The following is a 22,842-nucleotide window of genomic DNA, read 5'->3' on the forward strand; positions in this document are numbered from 1 at the left end:
CCTGACTCTGGGACTTTGGGCTGTGTGATTCGGGCACCAGGAGGGATTTCTAATCATGGGAACTCAGAGTGGTTAAGACCGTAGACTCTTTCAGTTCAATAAATATTTGACTGACTGCTGAGAATCTTGTGTCTATATCCCTTATGTCACAGAAGACAATTTTCTTATCATAACCTCTCTTCAGAGAGTTGAAACATGTAATTTTTTGAAATCATTGTTTCTCTTGGCAAGTCCTTCAGTGTCTCATATACATCTTAAAAGTTATTTCAGATTAAAATGAGGTTAACCTAGCCTCTTTGATTAATGTCTTCATTTTTTAGATGAACAAGGGCTCGTTAAGGGGAAATGACTTACACAGGGACATATAACAAGCTAATAACAAAGTCAGAGTGAGCACCCAAACCTCCTGACACCTGGGACAGTATTATTCTGATGTACTTAACACTCGAAATGTTATTGGCATCAGGGGAATGATTTTTCATTCATATGACAAGAGCCAATCTATTTTTTCATAGAAAAATAGGTGGGTGTACTTATAGCTTTATCTTCAACATGTCAAAGTGGATTCCTGGATCTCATAAAAGTATTTCTAAAGTGCAGAAAAATTCCCCTACAGTCTTACAGTTCAGAAGTGTTCAGCATGAAATACCTGACAGCTCACCTCACCTTTTTTTTTTTTTTTTTTTTACCAAAAATAAAGCACAGCCACTCTCTCCTGATTCTGACCTTCTATAGTAGTGTAACCCTCCTTACCAAATTCATCTTCACTACTGCAGTCTGAAGGACATCCACTTTCCCTTCAGCTTTGTTAATTCCGTTATAAGGGCAGAATGTTTAGAAGTTGAAGTCATTGACTTGCAAAAAGAGAAACTATTTTGAGAGCATCTCATTGTTTATACTGCGTAGCTTAGAGCATTACCACCCAAAGTTGCAGCTGATTTTTATGTAGTTCTTACCAATAATAATAGCATTTATCCAGTATCAGTTTATGACAGAGGACTTCAAAGTCCCCGGAAAGCTTTTTACCATATATCCGCACAAAGTTCCTCGGGAGGTGGGAAGGAATTGTTTCCATTTTTATATATTGATAAGCCGAGGCCAAGAAAGACTAAGGCAACTCTGCAGTGCTTTAAATTAATAAAGCATAAAATGTTAACATGTAGGAAATCTAGGTAAAGGTTATATGGGAATTCTTTCCCCGCACCCCAGATTTATTGAGATATAATTGATACGTAACATTGTGCAGATTTAAGGTGTACAAAATGTTGGTTTGATACATTTATGAATTGCAGAACGATGATGACCACCATAGGGTTAGCTACCACCTCAGTTCCCTCACAGAGTTATTTATTTTTTGTGGTGGAACACTTAAGATCTATTCTTACCAACTTTCAAGTATATGATACAGTATCATTTGCTATAATCACTAATCTGTACATAAGAATTTATTAATCTTATAACTGGAAGGTTATACCCTGTGGACAAAATCTCATTTGTCCCACCCACAAAGCACCTGGTAACCACCGCTCTACTCTGTTTTTCTAAGTTTGTCTTTTTTTAGATTCCACGTATAAGTGAGATCACACAGTATGTCTTTCTCTGTCTTGCTTATTTCACTTAGTATAATGCCCTCAAGGGCCATTCAAGTTGTTGCATATAGCAGGATTTCCTTCTTTCTCATGGCTGAATAATAATCCGTTGACTATATATACCATGGTTTTTTTTTGTTTTTTTTTTTTAACCTGTTTATCCATTGACAAGCACCTATCTTGGCTTTCGTGAGTAATGCTGCAATGAGCATGGGGTTGCAGATATCTCTATGAGATCCTGATTTCAATTTCTTTGGATATATACCCAGAAATGGGATTGCTGGATCATATGGTAGTTCTATTTTTAATTTTTTGAGGAAGCTCCATACTGTTTTCCCTAGTGGCTGTACCAGTATGCATTCTCACCAACAGTGCAGTTGGGTTTATGTGGGAATTCTTTATACTGTTTGCTACATTTTAATATTAGTTTGAAATTGTCTAAAGTGAAAAGGAACAAGCAGTAAAATCTACTTTCCAGTATTTACTTGCTTGTTTTCAATCTCTGAGGATAACAGCAGTCTGCTTCTAAATGCATAAATCACATCGGTGAAGAGACTAAGCTGAAAATACAAGTGATGTTCCTCTCCTGTGTATCCTCAGGCGCAGCGAACCTGCAGGCCGACCTCACTCGTGGCATTCAACCAAATTTGGGGAGAACCAACCAGATCCCAGCATGATGCAAATATCTCAGGGCACGATTGGCACCCCTTGGCCCCAGAGCTACCATTCTAGGTAAGTGACGAAAGCTGAGACCCAGGGGTTTCTTTCCTTCAAATGTCCTGTTTCCAGAAAGGAACATTTTCTTCTCTTTTGAGAACATTATCTTCCATTCACCCCAAGTATTAAACCTCTCTACCCACTACCTTCCTCATCCTCTTAAAATTCCTAATATGTGTACGAATCATCTTCATATCCTGGGCTAGGTTGGTGTGAAGGGAGTACAGATTTATTTTGAGCACTGGCTAGCTATTTGAGATATTTATTGGGTCTATTGATTCTCAGACATTTCTCAATTACACATTATAACACCACACTAGAAAAACTGACACACTTCTTCCCACGTTATTTAATGTTCTTTCTGCTTTAGTCAAATATGAGAGGAACTGGGGATAAGGGAGCCAAAGCTGACCACCCAGACATATTAAAGAAAAAACTAAGTCAGGACTCCCCTACACGTGCTACAGCCTTGGAACCCACACAGATTGGAATCCATCTTCTGATTCCAGAGAGTCAGACTCCGTTGCTTATCACTTTTTGGAAGGGCTTAGATAAGGGTAATAGTAGGGAAGTGGCAGGGTCAAGAGAATATGAGTCCTACATACAAATGAGATACAAGTGCTGATATGGGGGTGGGGAGGATGGAGGATGGCTTCTGGAAAGATTACTTAACCAAGAGAGGATGCTTATGCATTTAGCAAGGCCAGGACACAGAACCCTTAACACTCATGTCTGGTCAAATCAAAGGGCAAATTCTAGACCTCTCACTGGCAGACATGGCTCCCAGCATATTAGGGCAGGCTTCAGGCCACAGGAAAAGATAATGTTTTTTGGTTACCCTCCTTGTTACAGACACTACTCTCCCTTTCCCATGTCCTTCCTAATAACCCTGAAAATTTATTCTCACCAGTGAGCCAGAGATGAGGTCCCCTAGAAGCCCCCATCCCCATGCAGGCACAGTGCTTTTGCTTAATGGGCTTTGAGGTATTGAAGATCTTTAGAAGGTTAGGTGTTGAGGGTGAGGGTTAACAGTGTGAAGGAAGGACAGCATAATGGTAAGGTGCGTGGGCTTTTAAGTCAGACGTAGATTTTAAATCTCACCTTCAGCACCTACTTCACGAGCCTGAGAAAATCGGTTAACCTCTTTAATCTTAGTTTTGTCTGTAAAATGAAGTTATTAATATATATATATCTCATCAGGTTATAGTGAGGATTAAACAAAAGAATGTAAAACATTTAGTGCAGTTCCTGGAACACAGTAAGCATTCAAAAATTATGACAACTAATTATAATAATTAGGCTGAAGACTTATCAGAGGCACAGTGAAACCTGGTAATGAACTTCAAGGTTAATGGCATAAACCAGCACACACTTATAAAATGAGAGTGTGTACTAATAAAATACCCCTAAACAATGGGGCCCTTTAGAGCTTTCTAACCCCAACGTTCTTAAGAGGCCCTAAATCTGAAGTCATACTGTGACCTAAAAAACATGCTGGCCCAAAGGCAGAAATAAAACTACTTCAGTCAGTGCTCAGAATAACTGGTTACAGTAACTATGGTGAGCTCCAAGAGGCCTCAGGAGAATGGCGTTAGAAGTGCAATATTCTGAAGGCTGTGCTTCCGCATCCTGTTTCCTCTTCCCCATCCCAACCTCCAGAGGGGTTTCGGCAGGTGGGTCATCCCTTGCACTGTTTACCATTCTGTCCTTCCAAGCTTCAGAACAGCACCCCCTGCCACGATGACCGTCAGCACAAAAACAGAGTCAGGTACAAAGGAAGAAAGGAAAGCTCAGATTACCCAAAATGCAGCAGACATGTGGATTCTCTTCTATTCCTGGACAAATCATCCATGATTTGTGTTTGTTCCATATTCATTCCATGCCTCAGGCTTGCAGTTCTGGCAAAGGGCTTCACCCCAACTCTGAGTTCTGCTCAGAGGGTCTGACATCAGCAGCTGTAGATGGAGAAATGCTACAGGTCCATTTCTGAGGAACACAGTGGCATCTAGTGGCCTAGTGTGCTGAATCAATGGGTCTGCATCCCTCTGACAGCCTTCCTTTAGTTCCAGAAACCCAATCTCACTCCTAAGTTTATGCAACTGTTTCTCATTAAGACACAGGAGAATGAGGGAGCTTGAGGGAGAGGGAGGGGGAGGGGGAGGGGGAGGGGCATAGAGACTGAAGACACATAATTTTAACTGACTGCAAGCTGGCTTGAATCTGGAATTTCACTGAAATTGTATTTCAACTGCTTTCTGTCAGACCCTTGTCACTGTCTTTTTGCTGCCCTACAGAAATCCCACACAATGGTCATAAAATATTAGAGTATTTAGAGAGATCTTGAAAAGTCATGTAGTCCAGCCCCCCTCATAAGAAGATGAAATAACAGTGCCAAAATACTAAAGTACCAGTACTTGTTCATTGATTAGTTCATTCAACTAATTGATTAGTTCGATCGAGTACCTACTGTATCTCAGATGATTTCTAGTTATTGAGGGTACAGGGCTGAACAAAACATAAAAAGCCCCTACCCTATAATATTTGTTTCCCAAGGTGTGTTTCATGGAAAAATAATCAGTTAGATGCTCCTTGGAAAAAAGTTTCTAGGGTCACTAAAAAGTATTGTGCTAAGTGAAATAAGTCAGAGAAAAGCAAATACCATATGATTTCACTTATATATGGACTCTAAAACAACAACAACAACAAATGAACAAGCAAAACAAAACAAAACAGACTCACAGAAACAGAGACCAGACTGATGGTTGCCAGAGGGGAGCGGGTAAGGGATGTGGGTAAGAAAGGTGAAGGGGAATATAGTCAATTATGTTGTGGTAAGTTTGCACAGTGACGGATGATTAGTAGACTTGGTGATCACATTGTAAGGTATACAAATGTCAAATCACTGTATTGTACACCTGAAACTAATATTGTATACCAACTTATTTTTAAAAATGTTTCTAGGGTCAAATAAGTTTAGAAAACAGTATATTTTCCTTGCAGAACATCACATGAACAGTAGTTTATTAAAGACTGAGATGTTTTGCAGTAATTGTTTAACTTATTTAGCCCAGTATTTTCCAAACATATTTGATATGTAAGGAATTAATCTTCTGTAAGCACACTTTAGGAAATGTTTTCATGCACTTGTTTTGTGTTCTTTGCTATATTTTTAAGTATTTAAAAAATACTTTTAAGCATACAAAATAGAGTAACATTATAAGAATGCATGTATCCACCACAGAATTCACAATCATTTTGTCATATTTGCTTCAGATCTTAAACGTTATAGATACGATTGAAGTCTCTTTCATATAACCAAAGGGATATGATGCGAGGTCAAGTAGTGGTAAGCACTATGAAGAAAATAAAGCAGAATAACAGGGATAAGGAGAGAAGAGGTGGTCTTTAGATAGTGACTTCTAGGAAGTCTTCTGTGATGCAGAGACTTGAATAATGGAAGGGAGTGAGCCAGGTAAAGCACATTCTCTGTGGTGGGAATAATGAGTAAAAGGCCCTGAGACCCTAACATGGGAAGATATTTCATAGGTCTGAGTTACAGTAAGGAGACCAATTTTGCTGGAGTGCTTTGAACAAGAAGGAGAGTGATAGAAAATGAGGTTGGAGAAATATCCAGACCACAGAGAGAACTTTGACACACTCATCTTCACAGCAAGGCTGTCTCTGTAGGATTGAAGACCTTCATTCCAAGTTCTTCACCATTAAGAGTTCCATCTTGGAAGCAGGAGTGGCACCACTTCCAGAAAGCAGTGGAAGTACTTGTTCCTAGAGGGTGATGTCAGGGCACTCAGTAGCATGGCATATGTCACTTGGTTGTATTCCCCAATCACCTCGGAAATGGGAATTCTGAAGAGTCAGAGCCCTCCCTAAGCATGTTACAGTCCTCATGTGATGCCTTCCACCTGAGGTTTGGTGAGTGAAGTTTCCTGTAGCTGCAAGATGGAACCTATTCTGCCTCTGCTCTTTCCATCTCATGACATGTATCCCACGATTTCATGTTTCTAGACACTATATTTTGAGATATGTTCATGATTGTATTTCCTCCCACTCAGTAGTGTTTCAGTTAACCCATCAGTTTATTCGTTTTTGTTAAGTGTGTTCCTACGTTAGATTTGAATTATCCTCTCAGTGAACAACTGCTAAGCCTCAGCAGTTGGGAAGAGGGTTAAATAGTTCTACCACCCAACTGGGACTGGTGAGCCAAAGAGCCCTAATGGGATCTACTGCTTCCATTTCCCCTCAGTGTATTCACTTCGAATCTTCTGTTAGAGTAGGTAAAGTGGTTCATATGAGATTGTCCTCAACTGAACTATGTTATATGCATTTTTCATACAGCTTCTGCATTTAGAGGGGAATGCATGGGTGTGTGGGAGAGTAAAATCTGGCAGTGACGTATGCCATGCCACGAGTGCCAGGGCTGACTTCACGAATCTTGCTGTCTCAGGAGCTAGTCCCTTTCTCCCTTGACTTTGTACCTGTCCCTCCCAAAGGAGGATGCTACATCCAGTAAGTTGACTTTCTCTGATAAAGTTACATTCTTCACGTTAGTTGCTGAAAATATAGCTTTTTCCTTGAATTCCAGCACCAGTTTTGACAGAATGTAGTCCTTCTAGTATTTTGCCATATACTGTGGAGATAGTCCAGCCATAAAGCATTATCACATACTCGGCCAATAAGATACCATATTTGCTTACATAAGATCTAGAAATATAATAACAGCTCCATGAATTTTAATAGTGTTTAACTGCTGTTCCTGTAAAAATGGAAAAAATCTTAGGCAAGAACTCTTAGCAATTTATCCTTCTTTAGAGAACAGTGAGTCACAAACGTTTGAACTATGAAGACTGCTATTTGACTTTGTGAGCCACTTATTCCTTCCGGTATGCCTTCCCTCCAACATGCTGAGTGAAGCATATTTTGAGTTTATAATTAAAGCTAATTATAAATAATTTTGTTTTGAGGCAACTTTCTAGGGTGTGCAGTGCCAGGATTGAGAGTCATTACCCCTCCCCCGGCTAGGCTCTGAAAACCACCTGGAGGAGCTTGTAAATGAGAAGGTCTTACCTCCTAAGTGTATGAAGGAGGCTGTGCTCAGGCTCTTGGAGGTCATCCATAGGTGACAGACTCCTGCGATTAAGACTTCTCTTAAAGCTTCCCTCTCATTCCCTCTCTTATCAGCTTTTTCTGACTTTAATTTCTCTCTCTCTCTCTAATTCAGCTTTGTGTTTAGCTTTCTCACTACAAACAAATTGTCTCTAGTACAGTTGAGATTCCAGGAAGATTGCCAGAGTGTAAGGCCTTCAATTCCATAAAAAGGAAAGATATTAACTAAAAACATATACATGCACAGTCTCCCTCACCCGTTCACCTAGTCTCTCACCTAGAAGCTTTTCCCCTTCTTCCCACAAGCAGCCCCAAGAGACACAAAATTTCAGCCTCAATCACTCTTCCTCCTCTCCTTCTCTTCTTTCCATTCCCACCTCATTTCTTGGCACATGCAGCCATTTCTAGCACCTAGCAAATCCAATCAATGCGCTGCCTGTGCTCAAAGGCCACATGGCTTCTTCTGCGCTCCCTGTTCCTCCCCTAGCAAGCCTGGGTGATTAATTAGAGGCACATAGGTTACAGTGTTAGGCAAGTACTCCTAGTGACGACACACAGGGAAGCCAAGCAAGGCCCAAATATGGCCCTTTTCATCTACCCTTCCAAAAACCAAACATCTTGCACAAGAGTATATTTATAAGCTGGGTCCTGTGCCTAAGCCTACTAAATGATAACAGCTCAGTGGTACTCACTGCTTTGTCTCCCTTTCTTCCAGCTCCTCTACAAGTGACCTCGTCAACTATGACCATGCTTATCTGAGGCGGAGCCCTGACCAATGTAGCTCCCAGGGGAGCATGGAGAGCCTAGAGCCCAGTGGGGGATACCCACCCTGCCATCTTCTTTCCCCTGCCAAGTCCACCAGCAGCATCGACCAGCTCAGCCACCTCCATAACAAGAGAGACTCGGCTTACAGCTCCTTCTCCACCAGTTCTAGCATCCTAGAGTATCCACCCCCTGGCGTCTCTGGCCGAGAGCGTTCAAGCTCCATGGACACCACTTCTGCTCGAGGTGGGCTCCTAGAAGGGATGAGGCAGGCAGACATTCGCTATGTCAAGACAGTTTATGACCCCCGGAGGGGAGTCTCTGCAGAGTATGAGGTGAACTCCTCAGCCTTGCTTCTCCAAGGTAGGGAGACCCGAGCCTCAGCAGACGGCCAGGGCTATGATAAATGGCATAATGTTCCTCGGGGCGAGGGTGTGCCACCCCCATCTTGGAGCCAGCAGTGTCCCAGTTCCTCGGAGACTGCCCCTGACAACTTGCCTCCTCCTAAAGTGGGCGCACCCCTGCCCCCAGCTCGGAGTGACAGTTATGCAGCCTTTCGGCACCGAGAGCGGCCCAGCTCTTGGTCTAGCCTTGATCAGAAACGGTTCTGCCGGCCTCAGGCAAACTCTTCTGGCTCCCTGAAGTCTCCCTGCATCGAGGAACAGCTGCATACTGTGCTGGAGAAGAGTCCAGAGAGCAGCCCCCCAGTGAAGCCCAAGCATAATTACACCCAGAAGGCCCAGCCTGGCCAACCTCTGCTGCCGACGGGCATCTACCCAGTACCTTCCCTGGAGCCACACTTTGCCCAGGTGCCCCAGCCCTCGGCAAGTAGTAACGGCATGCTCTACCCTGCTCTGGCCAAGGAGAGTGGATATACGCCTCCTCTGGGAGCCTGCGACAGGAGGGCTACCCTCGATGAGAATGGAAACCAAAATGGATCTAGCAAGCCTGGGTTTGCCTTCTACCAACCCCTAGAACATGACTCATTGTCTCCAGTAGAGAAGACGCCCGAAACTTCAGCTAAATGTGTCCCCTACAAAGTCCATTTCCCTTCAGTGCCTGAAAATGAGGACAGCTCCCTGAACAGGCATCTCACACCTCTCCAGGGTAACTGCCCACATCCCAGTGAGAGAAGGAGCACCCACAGCAACAGATCCTCTCCTAATTATCACAGCCTCCAACCGCCTCAGGGTCAGGCCTGGCACGTGGGTGAAGACAAGAAAGCCTCCAGGCCTTCAGAGCCTTGGGAGAGTGATTTCCAAGAAGACCACGATGCCAGCGGGCGGAGGCTGGAGAGAGAAGGCCTAAGCCAGAGCCCATCAGGCAACTTTGGCAAGACCAAGTCAGCTTTTTCCTCTCTCCAGAACATTCCTGAAAGTCTAAGAAGGCAAAGCAGCCTGGAGCCAGGAGGGGGAGCCCAAGAGGGCTACCTGGATGTCCGGCCCACCTGTGTCGTCAACACCAAGGCAGAGGACTCTGGAAGGAAAGCTGTTCCTGATCACAGGAGCCATCTGGACAGGCCGGTTTCCTATCCAAGGCCTGAGGGGAGAACCAGTGCCTTGGCCTCTTTCCACAATTCAGACCTAAGGTATGAAGAGCCGCCCTCCCCGTCACACCAGCAGACATCCAGTCTGGGCCGGAGGAGGCTCAGCTCCGGCAGCGCCTCGGTTCTGCAGGGTTTGCAGTACGGGAAGCCCCACTGCTCCGTGCTGGAGAAGGTTTCCGAGATCGAGCAGAGAGAGCAAGGGCGCCAGAGACCCCCAAGTGTGGGCAGCAACGTTTATGGCTATAATTACAAGCCCAACAGGATGACCCCAACTTCTGGTACCTCTGGGATTGAATTAGAGGAGACAAAAGCCAATATCCGTTTCTCCGAATCCACTGAACCCGTAGGCAGTGGGGAGCAGCACTTCAAAAACGGGGAGCCAAAGCTGGAAGAGGTTTCTTGGCAGCCATGTGGTCAACAGTTGAAGAGGGGCACCGAGGGCGGCCAGGGCCACCCACCCCGAGGCAGCGAACCCTCGAGGCGGGACAGTCACCTGCTCCGCAGCCAGAGCACCTTTCAGCTCTTCGGCGAGACTGAGGAGGAGGCCTTGTGGCGGGACGGTAGGCCGGGCACGCCGGAGTCGCCAGTGCCGGATGTCCCCTTCAGCCGTGCCTACAGGAACAGCATCAAGGACGCGCAGTCCCGTGTGCTGGGGGCCACGTCCTTCCGACGCCGGGACCTCGAGCCGGGGGCCGCCGGGACTTCTCGGCCCTGGCGGCCGAGACCCGCCTCGGCCCACGTGGGGCTGCGGAGCCCAGAGGCCCTGCCGTCCACGTCCCCGCACATTCCACGCGAGCGGCACAGCCTGACCCCCGCCAAGGGCGACCCGGGCCGGCCTGCGCCCCCCGCCGCCCGGAGGGGACCCCGCCGGCGCCTGACCCCCGAGCAGAAGAAGCGCTCCTACTCTGAGCCCGAGAAGATGAACGAGGTGGGGGTCTCGGAGGAGGCCGAGCCGGCGCCCTTGGGCCCACAGAGGAAGGGGCTGCATTTCCCGGAGAGCACGGTGGCCGACCGACGCCGCATCTTCGAGCGCGAAGGCAAGGCCTGCTCCACGCTCAGCCTGTCGGGGCCCGAGCTCAAGCAGTTCCAGCAGAGCGCGCTGGCCGACTACATTCAGCGCAAGACCGGCCAGCGGCCCGCCTCCGCCACGGGCCTCCAGGAGCCAGGGCTGCTGCGGGAGCGCGCCCACAGCACCTACCTCCAGCCCGGCCCCACGGCACCCACTGGCGCGCGGCTCACCTCGGCCTCCAGCCTCTGCTCGCTGCGGGATCCGAACCTGCAACCCCGCAGGGAGGCTGCCCACCTGCCAGCGTCAGGAGCCAATGGGGAGCCCCCGTGGGGGCCCCGAGATCGCAGCAGCTCTTTCGCTGCCACTGGCCGCCTCCTCGGGGAAAGGCGACGTGGGGACCAAGCCCCCAGGGAGCTGCTTGGTGGAGCTAACAGCGGCGGACCAAAAGGCACCCAGAAGCTGGACAGGACCCCTGGGGAGTCCTCCTCTTGGGGGTCCGGGAGGTCCGGGAAGTCCATGTCGGCCGAGGACCTGCTGGAGCGCTCAGATTTCCTGGCAGTCCCTATCCATGTGAGGTCACGGTCATCTCCCACTGCAGACAAGAAACATCAGGTAGGCAACGGGTCCTAGGCTTGCCCCTTGGGCCCTGAAAGCTTTAGTGTGTCTCTCCTGACCCTTCCCCTCCCCTTCAGTTTTCCTTTTACATGCAAAAGAGTAGCATTTGTTTCCAAGAGGTGCTTTCTTTCTCAGTGCCCCTGATATCCTTACAGACAGAAAGAGGTATGTAGATGTCTATGTAATTGTATAGCTGCCTTGTATATCTTATATACAAGATGTCTGTATATATGTGTATGTATTTATGTACATACATATATTTGTGTACATATATATATATGTAACTTCATTCTAGGAAGTCACTCATCTCTGCAAGAATGTATAGATAGGAAAAGTTAGGGACTATCTTTTTTGTTTGTTCTTTACTTTTTTGTCTTTAATTCAAGGAATAGAGGCTGTGTCTCAGTTTTAAATATTTTAGCTTTGCACCCTCTATGTTTCTACTGGACTTTTGTATTTAAAAATAGGTAGAATTGTTGACTTTGCAGTGTTATTGAGCCCCAAGCCCTCAGCTAAGGATGCTTTACATTTATTATCTCATTGATCTTCACAGTAATCCCACTCAGTAGAGTATATTATTCATATCAAGTCGATGTCTCTTTTAACTCCTGTCTGAGCTCATTTTGTGCACTATCCTGGTGAGAAAGAATCACAGACATTCAAATTCTCACTTAAAAGGGTTTCCTAATAACGGCTCCAAACTATGCAAAGATTATGAAGTGCTTTCCATTGGAAATTTCAGGCAGATCTAGGAATAGAATCTGAGCACTCTGATTCCCACGAGTCTATTAATTTCCATAAATCTTAGCCCCTCCTTAAGCTCCACATTCCACTGCTGATCAATGTTCTCCCTCGTGGTTTCCATCCCACCTAAGAAAATATTACTAATTCACATATATGTTAGCACAAGGGAGACCACCCTTCCATTGCCTCTTCTCAAATTCTGTTTTTCCTGGCAGTGAAGTCTGTCATTCACCAAGCATTTGTGGAGCATATGTAGTATGAAAAGCACTGTACTACAGGGTCGAAGGAAAATAAGGCTCATGCCTTTCTGGGGTTCATAATTGAGCAAGGAATATGAACTTAAATTTGAATAATTAACAGGACTGATGAATGCTTTGAGAGCAGTGATAAATAACATGCTATGGGAGGGAAAATGATTAATTCTAACTGAAGAGATCTCAGACAGCTTCTCTTGAAGGAGATAAGATTTGAACCAGGCTACATAGGATGGGCAGGATGTTGACAAAGGTTTGGGGGTTGTGTGTGGGAGGCAGTAGTTGGAAGAAATAGCTTCAGACAAAGAAAGATTCAGCCATTACTGCCTGAGAAGTATGTTTGCAGCACTGCTTCTGAAACACACATACACAAGGCCTTCCAAGAGAAAATATTGTGCCCTCCCAGATATTTCCTGTTCAGAAATATTCAGAAATACTTTCTCCCCAGTATAACCCACAGGAAAAAAAAAAAAACACACACACACAACAAAACTTTAGTGGCACTCCTCCATAAGACATCAACAGCTGTTTTCTTCCCCCTCAGAATGAAAAACAGATAATTTCCACTCCTTATCCTACCACTAAAACACTTTTTAGCTCCATATGTCACATGCAATTTCAGCTAGTTTGATGTGCTTCAGTCATCTAGTGCATAGCAGAACAAACATTTCATTTCATTCTCTAGGTTCTAAAGAAAATGGAAATGTTTAGGTGAAAACTGAATGTTTTTTTTTTTTTTTATTCTCCACTAGATGTCATTATTCTCTCTTAGGGAATCAGTTGGATATGAATGTTATTTCGCCTTCCCCCACTCAAAATATTTCACAAGCCTGGTAAATTGATAAATGGAGCTAAAACATAGGTGTATATTCCTCCAAACCCAATTAAATACTTTATATCATTTGAAAAACTTTTTAGAAAGACAACTGAATACAGAACATTATTTAGGTACCCTCTTCAAGAAAGAGAGTACCATATTTAGATATTATTTAATTTGGGGAATATGATGCCAGAGGGGGAAAATATTTCAAAAATGAAATACTTTATCTGTGGTGCTTTGCTCCCACAAATTCTGAAAACAGGTTCCCATCCCCCCAGATTGCGATTGTGCCAGGACTATGTTCTTGAGCTTCCTTCCTTCCTCTAGTCCCCTAGCCAGCAACCAGACCTTGCCTGCTGGGAAGACTGGTCCATGACAGTGTCTGATCCATCTTCTTCATATAGCCATCATCTGCCTTATTTGTAGAACTATTTAAAAACAAAACTAGCCTCACCACGTAATTATTGTGTTTAGCTCCAGATACTATATATTTTTTATTTGAAAAAGATCCAGGAACTTTACCATTATCATTAAGCTTTGGTGAAGGTGTTAAATAAGAATTTTTCTTATCCCAGCTTTAGAGAACACTTAATTTAGTGACCCTGTAGACACCTTCTGCCTGACTTAAATCCAAAATACAGAATCTATTTCTGGTGCCGACTCGGTCCATGGCATCCTGAACAAACGCTACTCACTCCTGTCAGCCAGATGCTAATAGAGCAGGATTTTACAAGCTTTGGACAAAGATTCAGCTCCTTTTCAAAAGTCCATTAGTGAGGACAGTTTCTGCCTCCAAAATAAGGTCAGCATGGAAATCAATTCCTCTGTTTATAAGAGTTGATCATTTGGGCCTGAAATAATGACAGCGGAAAGCAGCCACAACAGGTAGCGTGAAACCTATTTAGATACTCAGCAGGCGTGGGCCTCTTCTGGGCCAGCAGTGGTTCTTTCTGAAACTTGCAGCCTCCCATTACCTCTGCTTTAATTTATCTTCATTTAAAAGGTGTAATTGCAGAACAAATGGGTAATAGCGATGAAGCTGAAGGGCACAACACATTCTTGCCCATTTCCTACTTTCTATGAGACTTTGGAAAACTTAACCTTTTTAAAGTAGGTGGCCCCCGCAGAAAAATATTCAAACACTTCTGCTTTAGAGATGAAAATTTATACCTCTTCATTGCATAAATCTAAAATAAGCAGAGGCTATAAAAAGAAATCTGTGGAGAAATAAAACCCCTGATAGGGAGTTTTGTTTTGTTTTGTTTTCCTTCCAGATGCTGAGTTAGAGACTTCTCTGGCTCTCACTGTATTTTCAAGACCTTTGTTTCTGATATGTAACACATTGACCATGTGATGGTGTGCCAAACATTTAATTGTGGAGGAAATTGCTCAGTACTTGGAACTTCATGTGAGTGCAGGCTTGATTCAGGAGAACGTAGCTTGTAAATCATTTTTAGCACCTCTCAGCAAGCACCTAATCAAGCTTGGGGGAAAATTACAGAATCAAATTTCCACAAAATGTAAAGTTGCAAGTAGCTACTAATAATCAGATGTGTACTATGTGCCAGTCATTGCCCTAAATGTTTTTATAAGCATAAAATCAATCCTTACCCCTATGCAAAGAGGTAGATATAATTGTTATCTCTATATTACAGAGGGAGCTAAGGCACAGAAAGGGTGAGAAATTTGTCCAAGGTAATGGGATCAAGGGTTTGATCTCATACTGTCTGACTCCAGTCTTGAAGTCATGCTGCCTCCTTAAATTAAGGGGGAAGGGAAAGGAAGTGAGAGTTAAACATCTTATATCTGAAAACTTCAGCCAATGAATTGATTTGATTTTAACATTCATCTATTTCTATTATTTACATTAAATAACATTTCAAGTTTTTTCAAATGGATTTCTTATTCCTTTTGGCAGATACTTGAAACTGATATTCCGAAGCAGATAGATATTGTTGTCTTCATATTGCATTGACCAAGGAGATATTAGGATATCTAATTCAGAGCCCAAAGTAAGAGTGAGGATTAGGACTCAATAGGCTTTAAGGTTTATAGGTTTAAGTATGCTAATGCTAAATGAAGAATAAAAACTGAATATATGCCTAATCAAAGCAAGTAAATACAACAGAAATTAATCCTCCTTGGGCTTTGACTAGGTTGAGAAGGCATTTTCCTTCTATCTAAATGCTATTTTGATTGACAGGAGATTTAGAGAGTTCTTTCAATAACCTATTACTGGGTCTACCTTCTTTTATTTTACTCACACTCACATAAATATCAACTTAAGGTCATACTGTAATTCAAAGGAAATAACCTAAAGGGGAAATATATTTAAAAGTTACTGGGTTAGGAGCCTAAAGGGGACCTAGAGGCTTTTCCGATTAATTACTAGCAAAGAGGTACATTCATGTCAATAGGGTGGGGTAAAGGACCTTAAAAGAACCGTAAGGTTTCATGGAGAACAGGAATTCCCATTCCCTATAATAATATCTGAGACATAGAACACGTAAAATTCCTTTTTCTCAAAGCATTGAAGTCTGATTGCATCCAGCTCAGCTACTATTCAACTTGTTAAGATTCCAGAGAAAGATCTTGGGTTTTAAAAAGATCAGTTTGAATTCTGGATCATCCACTTACTTAACTGTGGATGGGTAAGATACTTAACCTCTCTGAGCTGCAATTACCTTCTCTTTTCCCCATTGTTGTAGGTTAAATTACTGAAGAAATGTCAGGTGCCTAACGCAACTCTGGTTATATAATTTGAGGAATGTAAAGAACTTAGCAGAGTGCCTGGCACATAGAAAATGCCCAATAAAGGATAGCCGCATTTCCTAATAATACTCAAATGTTTGTTTCTTCTTCGTGCCTACTGCCACCTTTGGCTCTTTTTATTGTTTATTAGTACCTCTACACTGATTGGGAGAGAGAGGAGAAAAAGAAAAGGGAGGTGGAAAGCAATTAGCTCTTTGGACAGAATAAACAATGAAATAAGTTGCTGAAATAAAGTTTAGGGGTTGTGTATGGTTTAATTTTTGTTTCCTACCTGTCTTCTATTATAAATAATTGAGAGTTTAAGTGTTTAATCATCATTGGCAACATTGTCTTCTTCAGGGGCTTGTTCCCATGAGCAGGACCTTACACTATCAAAAACTGACCTATGAATCTTTCAGGAAGAAAATATGTACTCTTATTAAAAACAAAAATAAGTAATGGCTACCCCTAAAAAGGCCCAGGGATATTGATATTACATGGAGTTAGATATTTTCTCCAGAGAGAACATATTTCAACCTGATTACAAGCCAGATTCATATATTCTCAAATTACAACTCAGAACATTTGAGATTTTTCTAAATTCAAAAGACTGTCCTTTTCCTGTCATCTCCCATATTTCCCAATTGCTATTTCAAAAGCTTGATCCTTTGCATCCTTATATTTCAAGTATAGCAGTTGTTTTGAACCCTGGAGATAATTATCAGACTTCTCTTGCTTAGAAAATGCCCTTGTTAGGAGAGGCACCTGGTGAGACAGACTGAGCTTCAGACCTATCCCTGCCACTGTGACCTTGGCAAAGTTAACCTCTTTGGGGCTGTCTCCCCATCCACGCAGTGTGGTTAACAATACCTCCTGGGGCTTTGAGGATGAAATGGGATAGTATGTAAGAGTGCTGCCATGGTGCCTGTCCTCTAATAACTTCTTGCTCCTTTCTATCTCCAACCCCTTGGTAAATTTGTTGGTAACAATGCCTTGCCTTTCTTGTGTTTAAAGGATGTGCTTTTGGAGGAAAACAATGGCTTTGGTTTTGTGAAGGATCCATGTTACTTGGCTGGCCCTGGATCCAGGTATGCATGTGTATTTCTGATGCCCTCTGCCTTATGAATGCTGCTAGAATTAAATGTTTCTGTTCTTCTCTAAAGAAATTGAAATGTGATAATTTTTTGTAGGGTTATATGCTGCCTTTTGCATTTGTCTAGGCTGTGGGGAACTTTTTTTATTTATAGATAAGTTTTTCTAAGAATGATACTTATTATTCAAAATATGCTGTTGAGGCAATATTTGACTTCTAATAAGTTTAGCATCAGAATAGTTCATGGATATGCTCTTCTTAAGCATATCCTGTGGCTTTCACACATGGGACCTCTCTTATGTGGCTGATCTCTTCCAGCTCTGTGTGCAAAGGATCAGGTCTGGTGACTAAAATGCTTGTGGAAGAATAAGCATTTCATGAAGAGCTTCACACAGTAAGACAAACTCATAGGAAGAACCTGAAGTAAAAAAAAATAAAGCTCCAAAATCATAATCTTTAAGCACTTAGGGATAGAAAATAACAGGGAAGTCATTTTTTAAAAATTTACCATCAAAATCATTTCTCCTAGGTAGAAAAAAATAATGGAAATTTTTTTAGAATTTCCATTGTTAAACTATTCACTTGGAGCTTAATAAGTCGAAAATTCCTAAGTTTCCGCTGAATCACATGCCTTTACGTCGTTTTGATGCAGCGTCATAGGGCTATCTACTGTCATCTATTTATTAATGATAATACATTTAAACCCCCTCCGTACTACCTTCCATGTTTTTCATGCCAGTTCCCTAATTTTTTAATATTTTGTTCAATCATTGTTTCTCTCTTTTTCTTTATTCACCTTCTCAATAACTCAACCTACTACTGTCACATAGAAGCAGCCAGTGTAGTCAGGAAGTGGGTATTAAGTTACCTCCTTTACTGCCAAGAGCAGTTATATGCTTTTGCTTCTGTAGTTGGGCCTAAAATGAAGAAAATATTCAAGATGAGACTGAGGACTTTGGTTAGTTGGAGCGCATTAATTATAAGCTAGAGACAAAGGAAAACTCACAGTGAACTAGAGCACTGCCAAAAAACACCTGGTCTGAAGTCAGAGGTGAAACTAAACTCAACCACAAAAAAATCAAATACCTTGATTACAAAAATTCTCTAAAGATGATAGACAATTCTCTAAAGATGATAGACAAATGACCAACAAGCATATGAAAAGATGCTCCACATCACTAATCATCAGAGAAATGCAAATCAAAACCACAGTGAGATACTACTTCATACCTATTAGGATCACTAAGTTTAAAAAAAACAAAAAACAAAAGAACAAATGTCGGCAAAGATGTGGAGAAATTGAAACACTTGTACACTGTTGGTGTGATTGCAAAATGCTGCAACTGCTATGGGAAACAGTTTGGAGATGCCTCAAAAAATTAAAAATAGATCTACCATATGACCCAGCAATCCTACTTCTGAGTATTTATCCAAAAGAATTGAAAGCAGTATCTTGAAGAGATATTTTCATACTCATGTTTATAGCAGCACTATTCATAATTAATTGGAAACAACTCACATGTATATTGATGAACGTATAGATAAACAAAATGTGATATCTAACATACAGTGGAATATTATTCAGCCTTAAAAAAGGAAGGAAATGCTGACATGCTACAACAGGATGAACCTTGAGGACATTATGCTAAGTGAAATAAGCCAGTCACAAAAGGACAAATACTCTATGATTCCACTTAGGTATCTAAAGTTGTCGAATTTATAGAAACAGAAAGTAGAATGGTGGTTACAAGGGCTGATGGAGGAGGAAAAGAAGAATTGTTGCTTAATAGGTATAGAGTATCAAATTTGCAAGATGAAAAAGTTCTGGAGCTCTGTTTCACAATAATACCATGAATATACTTAACACTACTGAGCTGAACATTTAAAAATGGTTAGAGTAGTAAATTTTATGTTACGTGTTTTTTTACCACATAAAAAATGCTGTCAAGGGGAAAAAAGTGAGACTAATTGCTGTCCAACTCCATTCTTGAATATTAAGGTTCCTGGATTCATACCAACAGATACTCCCCTCTCACTCTGTTATAAGAGGCTCAAACAAAATCTTTCTCCTCTATTCTTTGTTCTTGAAAAAAATACAAAACAATTACCAAAGAGAAGCATTCTCAACCAAACTAAGCAAGCATTTAACTCAAATATTACCTTCAAAAATATACAGTTTAAGTATGGTTTCTATAAACTAAGAAGATTATAAACATGTACTGAAAACATCATATCAAAGTTTATTGGGCTGGTTCTTTATAGGATAAGTGCCATACTTTTTTATTGTATGTTTTAGTGATGTCTCCCCTAAAAAGCCTTAGGAAAGAAAGTAAGAAAAACCAAGGTACCCGAATTAGTCTTTAAAACATCAGATTTCAGTTTACTGCATGCCCTGTTAGAGGATGCTAAATTTAAAATAGTTCATATTCTGCAGTCTAAAGAGCAGTTGGGCAGAAAAGACATTTTTTTTTTTCCAACATTTACTAAGAGGGTACTTTGTACTAGGTGCCAGGGATGCCAAATAAACAAGACATGGGAGTACAGAGTACCTCCAGAGAATCTCCCGTCTCTGGGCTTCTTGCATATCCAACTGGGACCCCGCCAAGAGGTACTGAGCAGCCAATCTGAGATATTGAGAGGTTCTTGGTTAAAAAAAAAAAAAAAAAACTAAACGAAAAGAATCTATGAGGGGAGAGGAGGAGAGAGGTTGCATCTGAGAGAGAGACGGGCCCCTTATTCAACCATCTGCATTTATAATAAAGAAAAACTAAAGGCACGAGAAGAGCTAATTTGGATTTTGCAGTTTTTGCCTTCCGTATGCTGCATTCTCCCTGCTGGTACTTAGACAACTTCATGCCAGGCCTGTGCTGGGGCTCTGACTTGGGACTGAGCCACGCTCCCTGAGGACTTGGATCTGTAAAATGAAAAGTGCCATCTGCTTTCCAGATTCACTTGCGTACTAGTCAGGAATTTACGAATTATGGAGGTTTGCTGGAGGTATCTTTTATCCCCACATTAACTCTTGCACGGCAGGCAGGCAGTGCTGCAGACTCCTGCTTTTTATTTTATTTATTTATTTTTTTGCACTTTTTTTTTTTTTTTTTTTTTTTTACCCTTTAGAACACAGTAGCAAAAGTATTAGAAATTGTTGGGGTTTTCCTTAGAGCCTAGATAAAGGACTTTTGTTTAAGTCACCATGTACCCTATTTGCTCATTATCGTCAACTTCTTTCTCCAGAAATGATTGCTTATTAGCCCCTTAGGTGACTCTTCCCCCTCCTTTTTACATTCCATTTTAAAGAAATGAGACCACCAGGAGAATAAGAGAAAGTTGTAAATAAAGCCTTGATTCAGCAGCCCACACAGATGCTTTCCAAACAGAACCTCCCGTGGGATCACACTGGGAGAGAGTGAGGCAGCACTCTCTTTCCCCAGAGTCAGGAGCTGCTTCCCCAGAGTAGTCCTACTAGGAGCTGAAGAAATGTACCTACCTGTTTCTTTCCTGAAGCCTGTCCTCAAAAGCCACCGTATGTGGGTGGTAGGGGCTGGAGGTGGGGGGGAGTGAGAGCAGGCTGATGAAAACAAATACCACGTGACATTTTCCTGTAGGAGTTTATGCCTGTCTGGTGTTTTATTTAAACCGGGTTCTTTGTATGAACAGCTGGTGGTGGAGGGAGAGAGTGTGCAGCTTCTCTGGGGTTCCTTCTCCCAATCAAATGCTTTTGCCATCTGTGTAATGAACCTGGAGCTCAGTGTTTGCCACTTTCTTCAGAGCTGTAATGCTCATGTTTGTATCCTGCTCCAGGTCACTCAGTTGTTCAGAAAGAGGCGGAGAAGAGATGCTGTTGCTCAAACACCATCCCAGCCCTCGCTGGGGTGGTTCAGGCTGCAAAGCAGCTGGTGCCTCAGTTCCCAGCACATGTCCTGGACTGCCAGACCCTCAGAAGCAGGCCAGAAGAATGCCTTGCCCCAGACCGCTGCCCACGGGAATGCAAGGGCACCCCACAGACAGCAGGGCTATCCCACTGACCCCACTCAGCTTAGCTCTGCCTTCCCCTGTACCCTCCAGCTACTGTTCACAGGCCGCTGATGATCAGCCAACCAGAAGGGACAGTCAGACGGGGCAGCAGCCTCTTCTCCCTTATACCCCAGCAGCGACTCACAGAAGCAATGGTCACAGCCTGGCCCAGCCTCCCAGCCCAAGAGGCCAAGAGCCCAACAGCTCAGAGCATGGGGTGGAAGGAGGAATGAGGAAGCGGCCTCCCCCAACTCGGGTGAAGTGGGCGCATGCAGTCAGAGAGGATAGCCTCCCCGAGGAATCTTCGTCGCCTGGGTTTGCAAATCTAAAGCACCATAAAAAACAGCAGAATCTTCCAAGTTCAAGCAGCACTTCCGACCCAGACACGCCTCTTGGGGTACCAGGCACTCCGGGGAGGATCTCCCTGCGAATATCCGAGTCAGTCCTGCAGGCCTCCCCATCACCTCGGGAGGACTATGATGATGAAGTGTTTGTCAGGGACATGCACCCCAACGCTACTTCCAGCCCCACATTTGAAGCTATTCCTCCACCTCCTCCCCCTCCTCCAAGTCAGGAAGCCCCAGTGAATAGCTGGAATGACTTTCCTCCACCTCCTCCCCAAGCTTTGTGTGAGGTACAAGTGGACAGCGAGGATTACGAGAAGCTCTATAACAGGTGAGCGGGCAGACTGGGCAGGGCAAGCCTTTCGCTGAGGAAGAAAGGTTTTCCCTCGGTGATAAGTGATTTTCATGCTCCAGGGTTCCCAGACCCTCCTTCAGTTGGCCACAGGGGAGCCCTGGGGTAGAGGCTTTTTATACAAGCTCAGCTCACGAACTCGCTGAGCTGTTTCATTTGTTCACCAGGGAGTGAGAGTAGTGAAAATAAGAGCCCAAACCCAAGAGGCATTTCTGTGGACATGGTAAATTCGGAGGGTCCAAATAAATAGCATCCCCCCTTCCCTGCCCAAGTTCTCAATCAGTTAAGGAATGAATGAAAAGAAAAAGGCACACAGAAGACAAAAGTATCACTTGTATTACTAATAGAGGTGATACTGGAGAATGTGGCTTCTATTTGAGTGTTAAGTGGGCTTCCTGATACTGAGCCCCCAAATTAAATAGATTTACCTGCCTAGTCACAGGCTGTGCTAGACACACACATATACATATGTATTTTATTTACACATGTATGGAGAGAAAAAGAGAGAGGGAGAGCACAAGAGCAAGCCTAGAGGCAGCCTTACTGTCCAAAGAGAAGAGACCGGACTGCAAATGGGCTGTGGTCAGCTTCTCTTTCCAAAGTCCCTGCATGTCCACAGGAAGGAATAAAGAATAGGGCTAAAGGGCAGTGATATTTAGGGAAACCTGTTCTTGGAGGCAAGAATGGGGAAGAAGAATTTTTCAGCAGATACTCCCTAGGACAAGAGCTTTCACAACACCAAAAAGAAAAAAGAAAAAAAAAAAACATTGCCTGCTATCACCTTTGTGGTAACTCCCTCTAAATACCAGAGCAATTTACCATTACCCTTTGTTCACCTGCACCTTTCGGGAAGCTCTGGGATCTGAGAGCAACATTCACCAAAATTGAATTCCTACTAGATTCATCCCCCCTTAAAAAGTCATACAACCTAATCTACGGCCATGCCACCCTAAACAAGCCCAATCCCGTCTGATCTCGGAAGCTAAGCAGGGTCGGGCCTGGTTAGTACTTGGATAGGAGACCACCTAGGAAGACCAGGTGCTGTAGGCGTAAAAAACAAAACAAAACAAAAACCAATAAGGGATTGTAAGCTGACAAGGTCCTTGCA

At 43.1% G+C, this 22,842-nt stretch overlaps 1 protein-coding gene and 1 pseudogene across 5 annotated transcripts in view; both read left to right on the forward strand.

Moving 5' to 3' along the window:
- SHROOM3 (shroom family member 3) overlaps positions 1–22,842 on the forward strand; it is a 163,705-nt gene that overhangs the window by 120,648 nt on the left and 20,215 nt on the right. For all 5 annotated transcript variants that reach the window (XM_011360570.2, XM_011360573.2, XM_011360574.2 and 2 more), the window contains 4 exons: positions 2,190–2,321; positions 8,143–11,356; positions 16,943–17,016; positions 20,826–21,713. In XM_011360570.2, the coding sequence (XP_011358872.1) occupies positions 2,190–2,321; positions 8,143–11,356; positions 16,943–17,016; positions 20,826–21,713 (4,308 nt within the window). The remainder of the gene's footprint in view (positions 1–2,189; positions 2,322–8,142; positions 11,357–16,942; positions 17,017–20,825; positions 21,714–22,842) is intronic.
- On the forward strand, positions 22,666–22,784 carry LOC111740021 (annotated as a pseudogene).

The sequence above is a fragment of the Pteropus vampyrus genome, unplaced genomic scaffold (genome assembly GCF_000151845.1).
Source record: "Pteropus vampyrus isolate Shadow unplaced genomic scaffold, Pvam_2.0 Scaffold56, whole genome shotgun sequence".
Taxonomy (NCBI): domain Eukaryota; kingdom Metazoa; phylum Chordata; class Mammalia; order Chiroptera; family Pteropodidae; genus Pteropus; species Pteropus vampyrus.